The sequence below is a fragment of the Sorghum bicolor genome, chromosome 3, assembly GCF_000003195.3.
Source record: "Sorghum bicolor cultivar BTx623 chromosome 3, Sorghum_bicolor_NCBIv3, whole genome shotgun sequence".
NCBI classification, from domain to species: Eukaryota; Viridiplantae; Streptophyta; class Magnoliopsida; order Poales; family Poaceae; genus Sorghum; species Sorghum bicolor.
Genome location: NC_012872.2, coordinates 67,160,754 through 67,174,487, shown reverse-complemented (window position 1 = coordinate 67,174,487; position 13,734 = coordinate 67,160,754). Strand labels below are relative to the sequence as shown.

At 41.5% G+C, this 13,734-nt stretch overlaps 1 protein-coding gene across 1 annotated transcript; it reads left to right on the top strand.

Moving 5' to 3' along the window:
• Positions 3,817-7,826, top strand: LOC8060080 (laccase-4). The gene is made up of 6 exons (XM_002458701.2): positions 3,817-4,183; positions 4,346-4,497; positions 4,787-5,031; positions 5,245-5,373; positions 6,343-7,320; positions 7,431-7,826. The coding sequence occupies exons 1-6, from the start codon at positions 4,079-4,081 to the stop codon at positions 7,559-7,561; spliced, it is 1,740 nt and encodes a 579-aa protein (XP_002458746.1). The 5' UTR covers positions 3,817-4,078; the 3' UTR covers positions 7,562-7,826.

Below are 13,734 nucleotides of genomic sequence, written 5' to 3'. Positions count from 1 at the left end.
CAATTTGCTACTTTCTCCATGTGTTTGAGTCAAAAATTAATAAACTGAATAAATTGTCAAGATATGCAGTGAAAAATAAGTCCAGAGTCATGTATTGTTTACTCCCTTACTTAAAATAAGTTCATTTCTAGCTTTGTCAAAGACAAAATGTTTTATCATTAACAAAATGTCTAGAGAAAAATATTAACATTCATAACATTAAATATGTGTACTATAAAAGCATATCATTTTTTAAAAGCCCACCAAACAACCCTATGGATATAACACCCTCTAGCTCGCTAGAAGCATGTAGCATAGTAGTTGTGTGTTGTTAACCCATGTGACATACTCCTTCCGTCCCCAAATACTGCTATTTCTAGCAGATTTCAGACAGATTAGTGTGACAAACAAAAGACCATTCTACCCTTAATTAATTTAGGTTCCACTATTTAATCATACACGTTAAGCCATGATTCTCTGGTTCCAACGAGCTGCATTTAATGTCAACTGAATAGACTCAACCAATTACATTCGCCAAAGTACTACTCCCTAGAAGAAATTAAATGAGTTGGTGAACCACGCAAGTTCCGAGGATAATTAAATGGGCTGGTGGACTGAGTATGCTAGTAGAAATAGTAGTATTTGTGGACAAAATTTTATCCTAGAAATAGCAGTATTTAGGGACGGAGAAGCAGTATTTAGGGACGGAGAGAGTATTAGGAGTTGTAGTTGGTAATTTTATTACCTTCTTGAACTTTAGTAGGGTGAGCAATAGCTCATAATACTTGTCGTTCTAAATGTAGCATCTCTTTGTTAACTCTTTTACGTGAATCGAGAATGAAGTGTAAGAGAGATGTTACGCGTATACAGGCCCAATCCACGTGCGGAGCTAGACCATATAAAAAGGTTTTGGATGCAAGGTGTTATACTTCAAACACCTTAACTTCAAAACTAGATAATAAATACCCTGTGGACATTTAAAGTGTTTCTTGAGTGGTTTTGCTGATGTGGTAGTGGGGCCACATGTTCGGTGGTCTCTCTTGCCCTTATACCAAAAGGTCATACTATTGACATTTAAAGTGTGTTTCTTGAGTGGTTTGCTGATGTGGCAGTGGGCCCACATGTTCGGTGGTCTCATACCAGTGACATTGAAAATTTATTTTAAGTTAAGTTATTTCTCCATGACAATGAGTTAAGTAAAATAGTGTTTTAGATAAATGTACACATTTTGATTCAAACATTATAACATATTACATTGATAGTTTATTTTTAAAAACAATTATTTTAGAAAAAAACATACTACTACCTCATAAGTCATAACTCTTTGATAGAGGAAAATGAACATCTTGACTCTAGAGGTGCAAGTTGAAATAACAATGTATGCTATTGTAAATATGAAATAAGTAAGTGATATAGATAGTTATTTTAATAAAATACACAAGAATAGTTTTTTGAATAAAGGGTACAATATGCACTATATTTTCACCATAACATATGGAAAAGAATTGCAAGAACTAATAAGATCAAAATTTGAAAGCCTAGATCTAGATGGATGACTTGACACATGGGTTGCAACAAAAGTTGGCATAACTTGTACTACCATTTCAACTAATAAACAAATACTGAAGACATGGTGGTGCTACAGTGCAAAGAGAAAAATTATATCAAACATATAAAATAATTGATAAGTTTATCATAACTATATATATGGTTATTGTGTTGAAAATGGAGAGAGAGAGAGAGAGAGAGAGAGAGAGAGAAGCAATTTTGATTAGTTGTAAGTACTAAATTTACACAAAACTTCTAGTCTAGTGTTTAAATCTCAAGATCTTATCGTGAGCACGAGTTTGTGGACTAGTGGTAGAAAATAATAGGAAATTAATTGCAATCACATGGGTTTAATTGGTTGCTTGCATTAGATCTTACACAACATAAGCTATACCGACATAAACGTTACAGTGTGTTTGTGTTTCGTAGTTCTGCTCAGACAAGCCGCATTTGATAAAATTGTATTTGGTTCTTTATATTTGTTGCATGTAGTCACCTCTATGTTCTAGTTGAAATCTTAAATTTCCTGTTGAGGTATGGGGATGATAATATTTTTTATTTGTATGTACATCGGCTCATACAAAGTTGTGTTCTCTAATATGACAAAATCTGGTGTACTAACTAATACAACATCGGACCTACATTGAGCATTGTGCAGCATCCTTAATATGTCTAAAACTTTATAGAAAATTATCTATTTTGGGACAGAGATAGTATGAAAATATATGTGAACAAAAATGGTTGTTGTCCTTCACCACTCTTTTCTTGTTCCGTATACTCTAGAGGAAAATACGAGCAAAATAGTCTTGGAAGACTAGTACTACCTATAGGAACCGAAAGAAAAAATTGTTATTTTGATTTACATGTATTAACAATGATTATTTATGATTTTGGAAAAAAAAGCACAAACTTGCATCGAAGAGCCTCAGGTTGGGGAGTAGGGCCGGGAGAGTTGCAAGATCCAATTCCATGCATGTCTTTTACATGTTACTGTTTGTGTTCGCTCCTTCGTTCTTTTTCAGTCAATAAAGTATGTGATGAGGAAACGTTGCATCGCTCAATCGTGTTGGGTCAGGCATCCTTCTCTCCGTTGGGAATTGGGAATTGTACAAGGAAAGAAGACACGCTAAGACACCAACCATGCAGGTAGCAGCACCTACTGGATAGATGGGTGTCTTGCTATCCATGGCAAGGGATCATGCATCCATTCTTAAACACACACACCCTACAGCAACTCGTAGATTCACTGAACTGTAGGTGAAAAACCTGCGTCGACCGATTTCTGAACTTGCAGAAATGGGAACGTAGTAGGAAGCTGCTTACCATGTTGGTGACAGCGACGACATGTTTATTTTTCAATTGAATCAATAGTTAACAAGAGAAAAAAAAATCCCCATTCCAAGAACTATTTGTGGCCCCCGTGAATCATGCATTGTTTGTGTGTGATGTTGTGATTAAGCCGCACAACCTAACTACGAAGTAAACATTTGCAGATAGTATCTAGAAGACCTGCTTTTCTTCTTCTTTTTCTTGGTGCCAAAACCTAGATGGCACTGTCAAAATGCAGGTAAACATGTTTTTTTTCAACATCGAGGCCTGTGTGCAATCAATTTTGCTTTATTAAGTGTGAAGGATGATATGTGATACTAGCTTCAAAAAAAATGGTTTCCAGTTGCTTGTAGAGCATATATTATATCTGTAGATTTTGACACTTGACCTCACTGATTTTGTTCAGGTTCTAAACCAGCAAGTACGGGTTACGACCAATGAACCATTGAACCATATGCATCAACACAGCATTCAATTGTCAATATGCCCAATATATCAAGTGTAGGACTGTCCTACTAGGACAAGATCTTTCTGAGGGACATGTATGCAGAGCAAGCTGTTCTAATTTCGCGGAAAATTGCGCTACAAGATTTTTCACGACGGTTGAGAATTCATAGCACAGTAGCTAGCGGGGTGATTTCCTTCAATTCATCAGTACCAAGGAGACAACGGTTTTTTACTCTTTGTGCATAGAGTTTCCTTTCGGTTTTCGGCAAACTTTTGCACCAGAAAAGGTCCCCGACGGCATGCAAAATCACCAGAATTAAAACTAGCGGCGGCGATCCACTCCAGTGCATGCATGGTCAAAAGGGATGGATCGTTGCCGCATACTTTGGCCACACTCTAAAGCTAGAGCCCTCCAGCAGTCCAGCTAGCTCTCGAGCAGCTCGCCTGCCTGCCCTTGATCGTTCATCTACCGGATCACCAAACTTTTTATAGTTCTGCCCAAGCTGCGTTTCTGTCGACCATGTAGAAAGCCTAAGAAAATGGCGGTGGTAGTTGACATACTACTAGCACATTGCTTGCCATGCCCTATATATGGAGAGGGGCCTCTGGTGGCTGTCCCAACGCACACACACAAACACATTATTCCTCCATCTCCTCGATCGCCTGGCCGGCCGTCTTGGTTGCCCTCTAGAGCTCGAGAGCAACTCAAGATATAGCTAGCTAGCTGCTCATCGGAGTCTAGCTAGAGGTTTAACCATCAGCTAGCTAGCTGGCCATGGCAATCTCCTCTGCTCTTCCCTGCTCCCTCCTCATGGCGGCCCTGATGCTCCTCGCCTCTGCCGTCGAAGTGCAAGGCATCACGAGGCACTACGACTTCAATGTACGTCGTCGTTCGATCGAGTGTACAACATGTCTATATATACATCATGCTATATACGTACATGCTACTGCATAAGATGCATGGACTCATATATATATATATATATATATATATATACTCATGTATTTAATTTGCATGTTCTTCTTGCATGTATATGCGCAGGTGACAATGGCGAACGTGACACGGCTGTGCGCCAGCAAGAGCATCATCACGGTGAACGGGCAGTTCCCCGGCCCCAAGATCGTCGCGAGGGAAGGCGACCGCCTCGTCATCCGCGTGACCAACCACGCCCAGCACAACATCTCGCTGCACTGGTAATTAACTGATCGTGCTCGTACCGGCGTCGTCCATGGAAGTCAAAAGTGCGCGCGTTGGTGCACCACCCACTTCTAATTTAGCAGTTATAGCACCACACAACATACTACACCGTACCAGCAGACGAAGTTAGCTAACTAATTCGAAGCATCTTTTCGTTACATACCAGCTGCATATATATAGTAATAATACTATAATAATCTGCCTCTGATCGAACGATGATGAACACACTGCACGTACGCTTAATTTGCTGCATGCTGATCGTTGCTGCTGCTGCATGCATTGCAGGCACGGCATCCGGCAGCTGCGCACGGGGTGGGCGGACGGGCCGGCGTACATCACGCAGTGCCCGATCCAGACGGGGCAGAGCTACGTGTACAACTACACCATCGTCGGGCAGCGCGGCACGCTGTGGTGGCACGCGCACATCTCCTGGCTGCGCGCCACCGTCTACGGGCCCCTCGTCGTCCTGCCCAAGCTCGGCGTCCCCTACCCGTTCCCGGCGCCGTACAAGGAGGTCCCCGTCATCTTCGGTGAGTTGTGTTGGTCTTGCAGTTGCAGCTAGCCCCGCCGCCGGCCCCGCCCGCCGGCCGGCCGACGTGAACGGCCGAACGCCGGGAGAAAACGACCCCCCGCGCGTTGCGAGCTGTTGTTGGCCTGTAATCGGATCCTGTGCTGATAATTTTGTGCGCGCGCGCGCGGTTATCTGATGGCGAAATTGGATTCGTTTTGGGGTGGTGATGTAGGTGAGTGGTGGCTGGCGGACACGGAGGTGGTGATCCAGCAGGCGCTTCAGCTCGGCGCTGGTCCGAATGTCTCTGACGCCCACACCATCAACGGCCTACCAGGACCGCTCTACAACTGCTCTGCCAAAGGTACGTACATTTTTTTTCTTTGGGTTTTTTTATTCACAGGCGCCTATATACTAATCCCTCGGTTTCAAATTATAAGTCATTCCAAGAATCTTTGAGAGTCAAAGCATTTTTAAATTTAACTAAAAATATAAAGAGAAATATAAAGATTTATGTTATAAAATAAGTACACTATGAAAATATAACTAACAAAGAATCTAATGATACTTAGTTGGTACCATAAATGTTATTATTTTGCTATATAAATTTGGTCAAACTTGAAAAACTTTAACTCTCCAAAATTTTTGGAATTACTTATAATTTAGGACGGAGGGAGTATATAAGAGAGCTAGTGTTGCTGTGTTTTGAAGGATGATCTAGCTAGGCGTTAGTGCTTGTAGTAGTATATCCTAAAAATTCTCGAAACAAAACAAAAACAAAAGGACAGACGAACGAGGGGGTTACGTACCGGTCGAGTCTTCCTAGTCTAGTCCTAACAGATCGAAAGCGACAAAGGTGACGTTCACGGGCGCGCTGTTTTTCCATTTCCCAAGCATGCATGTCTAAGTTTTCAAACGCAACCATAATCAAAAGAGGCCTCGTTTTCACGAAGGATGGGTTGTTCAAATCACCAAAGGTGAGAGAAGATTCCGAGTTCCTTTCTGGAAACGGGATCTTTCAATGTGTGGGAATGTTCGCACGACGTCGCTGTCATGGGATCCAGTCCCACTCGTACTTGACCTAACCCATCCGGTGGACTTAAGCAACCTAGCTTGCCGGCAGTCGGTGGGTCCCTGGGGACCGGTGTTATTACGTAAACAAAATCTTTGTTACGCCTCCAGCAGATAGGTGTGCTTTCCCATTCCGTCCATCACGTCGATCGCCGTCGTCGATGTCTGTCGTCTATTCCGAAACGTTCCACTCACTCACTCACACTGTCTGTGGCCTGCATGCATGCATGTACTGTGGCACGCGCGAATTGAACGCCCGCAGACACGTTCAAGCTGAAGGTGAAGCCAGGGAAGACGTACATGCTCCGCCTCATCAACGCGGCGCTCAACGACGAGCTCTTTTTCTCCATCGCCAACCACTCGCTCACCGTCGTTGAGGTCGACGCCGTCTACGTCAAGCCCTTCACCGTCGACACCCTGGTGATCGCCCCGGGCCAGACCACCAACGTGCTCCTCGCCGCGAAGCCGTTCTACCCGGCCGCCAACTACTACATGACCGCCAGGACCTACTCCACCGGCCGGCCGGCCACCTTCGACAACACCACCGTCGCCGGCATCCTCGAGTACGAGTACCCCGACGCGCCCTCCGCCGCGGCGAGCTTCAACAAGGCCCTGCCGCTCTACAGGCCGGCGCTGCCGCAGCTCAACGACACCAGCTTCGTCGGCAACTTCACGGCCAAGCTCCTCAGCCTCGCGACGCCGGAGTACCCGGCGGCGGTGCCGCAGACGGTGGACAAGCGGTTCTTCTTCACGGTGGGGCTGGGCACGCACCCGTGCCCGGCCAACACCACGTGCCAGGGCCCCACCAACACGACGCAGTTCGCGGCGTCCGTGAACAACGTCTCCTTCGTGCTCCCGACCAAGGCGCTGCTGCACTCGCACTTCGCCGGCCTGTCCAGCGGCGTCTACGAGTCGGACTTCCCCGTGGCGCCGCTGGCGCCGTTCAACTACACGGGGACGCCGCCCAACAACACCAACGTGGCCAACGGGACCAAGCTGATGGTCATCCCGTACGGCACCAACGTGGAGCTGGTGATGCAGGGCACCAGCATCCTCGGCATCGAGAGCCACCCGCTGCACCTGCACGGATTCAACTTCTTCGTCGTCGGCCAAGGCTACGGCAACTACGACCCGGTGAACGACCCGCCCAAGTTCAACCTCGTCGACCCCGTCGAGCGCAACACCGTCGGCGTGCCGGCCGGCGGCTGGGTGGCCATACGCTTCCTTGCCGACAACCCCGGTAAGATTTACATATATATTCTGATCGATTAACAGGTCCAGGAAACAAAGCTCTGCAAGCGTGCCTTTTTCTTACATACACATGCGCGTACGTGCTCTGTGAATGTGCAGGGGTATGGTTCATGCATTGCCATTTGGAGGTGCACACAACATGGGGCCTCAGGATGGCATGGTTGGTGCTTGACGGCAGCCTCCCGCACCAGAAGCTGCTCCCGCCGCCGTCCGATCTTCCCAAATGCTGATTAGACTCCCTCCCTCAGCTCTCTATCTCTCTCCTGCGCCGGTCGCTTCAAAGGGAATTGTGAATTAGACTTGATCACAAATGTTGATTTTTTGTTTGTTTACTTTCTTCATTGCCAATTGCAATTCTTTCAGCTTCCATTTAAACTAGTCCGTTCCTAGCTGACCTGGACTTTTTGTAATCTTTTCTTCTATTTGTTTGCCACCCTCTGTAATGACAAAATGTTTTTGGGAGAATAAAGAATGGCGTGACTTGCACCAGATCCATAGAATTTCTCATCTGTCTCTGCATTGTTCCAGCTGGTTATATTTATTTCGAGGTGGCTTCTTTAGGATAGAAGAGACAAGTGTTATTTAAGTAAGAAAAAACACTCATCATGGGCCACTTTCTGTAATATTATTATCAAACTCTTGAAAGGTGCTAATGACCTTTCAAAGATATAATATGGAAAATGACCCATTTTATAATTTTATAAATTTTCTATAAGTGACTCACCTATAGGAAGGGTCCGGAGTATAACACTGTCAATTTTGTAGTACTTGTTAATCCCTTGTGAATATCAACAAATAAATTAGTAAATTTGAAGTCGATATAGTGATTTGGCTACTGAAAGAAGCACGGAACCAATCAATTTAAAGGGGCATACACGCTGAACAAATAGATGCATGTAACCAAAGCGTTACCCTCGCAGAGCAAAACCAACATATGCTAATCCCCCTCCCTTACAACAGGCTAAATATTGTTGGCATCTTCATCCTTTCATAATGATGGCGCGCAAATCAACATCTATAAGAATGACATAATTTTAACAGAGAGAGCCAGATTTCAATAAAGCAGACTAGTTTTTAGTCTAAATCTGTCCTGACCGCTTCACAGCCTGATGGGGGCAAAAACTTCAGCTCTGCCTCTTGCCATAAATAACATCTTTTTCAACCTAAATTTTGCATAGAGAAAGTGGAGATGTCTGTATCGGGGGTTTAAATAGCTGCGTCCATATGAATAAGAGCACGCTAAGATCATAAAATTAGTGAGATTTCATTAAAGTTTCATACACATTAAGACCGGTCTCAATGGACAGTGTCACTGTACGATTTCACATACCAACACGTTATCAAGATTGAAATGAAACCATCTATGAAATAACCCTAGTAGTGAAACATTTCACTTTGTTGTTTCCAAGGCTAAGCAAAGCATTTAATTGTTGTAAAATGATTGGATCACATGTAAGATGGTGAAACGATCTGGCCCTCAGTGGGGATTTCATCCTATTTCATCGCGTGGGAAACAACGCCCGCACAGTTTCACTATGGTGAAACTACTTCCTTCTCTCTCCTCTTCGTTTCATGCAAAAAATGCAGTTTTGCTGACATGACGCTCTAATAAATGTGCATGACATCCTGGTGAAACTCCCACTGAGACTGGCCTAAATATGCTGACATGACACTTTATTAATGAAGAGAGAAATGATATGAGTTTCATGTGAGCAGAGATAGTTTCATAGGATGAAACTCTTCTGCACCGTTTTTAAAATACAAGTGTTTTGGAAAATGGGTCATAAAACCGCCATTTGAGACTGGCCTAAGAACTCACTGTTTTGTTTTTTCTAAATACATAATTTTTGTTATACACTAAGCTATACACTATGTCAAAATACATAGTACAAACAATATATCTAGAACCACCAAAATATCTTATAATTTAGAACAGATGGAGTATTTGTTTATCAAAGTTACTAAAACTAATTTGTTGTAAAGTTCATGAAGTATTCTACACTTAGACTATTGTTTATTATTTCTTGGTTTTAGTATGACTCTTTCCTTTTTTTCATATGGAGAATCAATATAACAATATGTGTTAATTCATAACTATAATGCTGGGGTTGTTTCAATCTCAAATTTTACAAAAAAAATGTCTTCCATAAAACTTGCTTTATCTTAACCACCTCTAAAATCTTGTTTGGATCATCCAACAGACTCCCGTGCAAGGAAAAAGCAATTTCTACAAAACCGAAAACGCTTATTAAGAAAAACAACTTTCGAGCATTTTCTAATGATACTGGATACAATTTGGATTGGAGTGAATATCTTTTCCCATCATATCCTGCTTTTGTGGCCGATAGGATCCAAACACATCTCTAACAAAAAATCACGCTAACTGGCATACCTAAGCATCTCCAACAACTTGGTAAAATTCACTTGTCAAATCTTGAGTTATAACAAGTTGCTAATTTGTTTACCAAAAGAAAAAAGGATGTGTCTCCGATAAGTTGCTATTCTCACTTGGTAAAAATAGAGAATAACAGATGGGACCCGCTCACTTGGTAAAAGAATATGTGTCTCCAACAAGTTGCGCTCGGGATAGCAACTTGGGATAGCAACTTGACAAATCTCGGCAGTAGAAAACTCTGGATAGCAACTTGGGAAATTTAGCAAGTTGAGATAAGGAGTTGTTGGAGGAGGATTTTTATGCTTTTAGCAAATTTGGTAGGATAGTATGTTGAAATACCAAGTTGTTGGAGATGCTTATTTTCCTAAAAACATAATTAAACACATTTAACTAAAAGCTATTTATATTTTAGAGATCCAAACAACCACTACGAGTGATTGGAAGGCTAAGTTGCACAATCATACCATTTGATCGTGAAACTGATCTTATATCAGCTGGTTGTGTTCCTTGTGGTGGAACTTATCCACCTATATTCAAGTTTCCGACTTGATATGGGTGCTCACATTTTTTTTGGATTTATTGCAAGATTTAATGGCGCTATGCTTTCTGTGGGTGACTTCGTCAATCTCGATATTTGCCGGTCCAACTCGGTTCTTCGGAGGTGCTCATAGGGATAGGGTGTGCGCTCGTGTTTGTGAACATCTGCGTCTATAATTGGGTCTCGCAAAAAAATCATACCATTTGATCTTCAACATGAGAAGGATAATATCTTGAATGATGCATAATAAGAAAATAAATTAATAAACTAAACAGCTAAAAAAAGCTACTCCATAAGTCATGAAATATAAGGGATCTAAGTTTTGCCCTAAGTCAAACTATGCAAAGTTTAATCAAACTTATAAAGAAGGGTATTACATCAAAAATATAAATTATGAAAATATATTTCATAAAATATTCAATGATACTAATTTGATGTCTTAACTATTATTCTTCTCTTCTGTAATTTTGGTCAATGTTAACATAGTTTGACCTAGGACAAACTTAAATCCCTTGTATTTCAGAGGGAGTATGTTATCAGGTGCTATGATGACCTTTCAATAATGGCATGACTTCCACCAAATTCATAAAATTTCATGTGTTTTCTTTTTTCCAAGTTATTTATTTCAGAGGTGGTTTCTCACGGTAAAAGATGAAAGTACTCCTCTATCCCTAAACGTTTGTTGTCATAATTTGTGTGCCGACAACTTTGACTCGATTTATAAAAACACGTGCAAATTTTTTATCTCCAAATAAATTTATTAAAAAATAGATTTAAATGTCTATTCAATGATACTAATTGTGTATCATAAATATTATTTTTTTAATATATATTTTGTCAAAGTTGTTTTTTAGGAAGCGAAAATGACAGACATTTAGGGATGGAGGGAGTATTATTTAAGGAGGAAACACAATGAGCACGTGGCCTCTTACTCTATCATTGAACTCTTGAAAGGTGCTAATGACCTTACAAGGGATTAATGCAGAAAATGACCCGTAGACTTCAGTATCAATAATTAAAACGAGTGTATATCTTGTCGTGTGATCAAGACTCTTCCCTATTGGAATGGGTCACGAGTATAAGGCGGGTTACGAAACAAATTAAGCCTGGGTCCTCAGAGACATTGCAAGGGTCCCACATGACGTGCTAATGGGACGACGTTTTTTATTGTCAATATATTTTTTGACAAATCCACTTAGACGAAGGTGTTTCGGTTTTTATGGCCGAAATCAACTCGAGCAGTATGTTGTCATTTGAAGAATTACCTGAAGAACTATAGATCAGGAGTATATGCGAGAATTCAAGCAGGCAACTTTCGTCCTGTTACCTAAAAAAACAAGGAATCGTTAAGTTAAAGGAACGGCTATGTGTGTGATCCGAATTTCTTGTTTAGGCTAGAAGGGAGAGCTGTCTCTAATATAAAATTTGAATCTGAAAAGTAGTTCTTCACCACCAAGCGTCCAAGCCGTATTCACGACTCAGCCAACTCCGCAAAGGCGCAAAGCTTCGATTCAGTGTAATTAATTCAGAAGAGATTGACAGCGAGGTGAAAGAATACTTCCCGACTACTTCAGCAGTACTACTAACTTTCCACAGCATTTAGTGAACGAATAGTGTTTTTATGTTACAACATTTTAGCCTAAGCATAAGCATAAACCAAATATCAGAAGACAGTATTATCTAAGGCTGGTATTAATTTCAAATGGAAATATATTTTGGAGATTCTTTTTTTCATCTTTGCGTTACAACCAGATCATATCCTTTGCAGCACAGATCCAACCCAATCGGTTCGTGACTGCATTTTTATCTTTTAAAATTAATAAACAAGGCAAGGTAGAATCATTGCATTTTGTTCTACAAAAAGTTGAATCATTTAAATCATAGAAAAAAACCTAATATGTTTCGAATTTCAGTGTCAGTAATTTTATGAAGCCGAGTGGTTTCGTTCCAGAGACATTCAGCAGAGTCAAGGTCATATGAAGGGCTGAAAAGGCCGTAGGGGTTATTTTTTCAGCCCAACTGAAGGTCCTCCAATCCAATCAAGCAAACCAGCCTGTAATGCATGTAGGCCCAACTATCAAGGGTGGCGTGGCCCATGTCATCCAAAAGTCCTATTCGTTCGTTGCTTCCGTTCGTGTGAAACTGTGAAAAAAAAAAAAGTGAACAGAAACGTGCGACAGCGAGAGCGTATTGCAATTTGCAGTGCCTGTAGGCTGTAGTTCGTGCGTCTGTGCCAGCATGCTCCGCACGCTTACTTGTCATAGCCAAATTGGCAACCTAGTTACCAAGTGTCACTTCTTTTTTGCACAGCGCTTACATAGTGACATGGACATTTGGAAATATCGCATTTCACTTTCAATCAAGGACGGCTGGGGCGAGCAAGAACGACATGGCACATTCTTCCCCACACTGACCTTACCCAAGCGAGGCTTCTAGTTTCCCTGGATGGGATGCCGACAGTGCAATGACACGTAGAATATACTCACTAGTTATTTTGTTATAGTTTTTATATGCCCTTTTTGCTTCCTCATTCTCCTATGGGCAGACAGAGCTCCGCAACTTATTAAGCCTAACTTGTCAACCGAGGGCACATCATGTTCGAGAATCAGAGGGGCTTCACGTGGCATGACCACTGCTTGCTTTTTTCACCAATTTTTATTCAAATTCAATAATAATAAAATTATCATAGTCGATTTTCAAGGACTGATAAACGTATTTTTATGAAACAAGAGGGGTTGGGAGTTTGGGACCCCTAATGGAGATTTATTAAATAAAAAATAACATAAAATAAAGAGTGTTGTTATAAAGCATGTTCAAGAGACAAAAAATGTCAAAGAAAATGCTAAAATTACACAAAGCCTTCTAGCCATAAATCTATAAGTGGATTGAGTGTTGCTTTTGCTCTTAGAATAACGAACATGTTCTTTCTGAAAGACAAACTTCCATGTTTGGACTAAATGAGAGATGTTCTTGAAGATGATGTCGTTTCACATTATCCATATAGCCCAACACATCGTGATCATTATTTCCATGAAGAAAGGTTGATTTATCTGCTCTTTGATGCTTTCCATAATGACCAAAATATCATCAGTGTTTTGACAAAAATATTCAAGCTAAACCAGCTGGCTTAGGCAAAAGGACAGTGAAAAAGAAGGTGAAGATCTTCCCCAGTACTTAGCATGCGGAAAAACACAGTTATAATCTGGGAGATGCATGTTTCTCCATCTCAAGAGGGATCATAGTGCTCAATCAATCCTTAATAATGAACCAAAAGAACTTTCTTTTGTTCTGACAAGCTGATTTCCCTAACCAGCTGTAAACTCTGCGAACAGAACGATGACTCAGGTAATAAACGTTTTTGCTCACATCAAAGAACTTGATGACATGTCTTTAAACTAAGTCATTGAAGAGATGTGTCACACTGAATAGATGAGGCTCAAATAATGGTCGAGATTAGTCACATTCTTCCC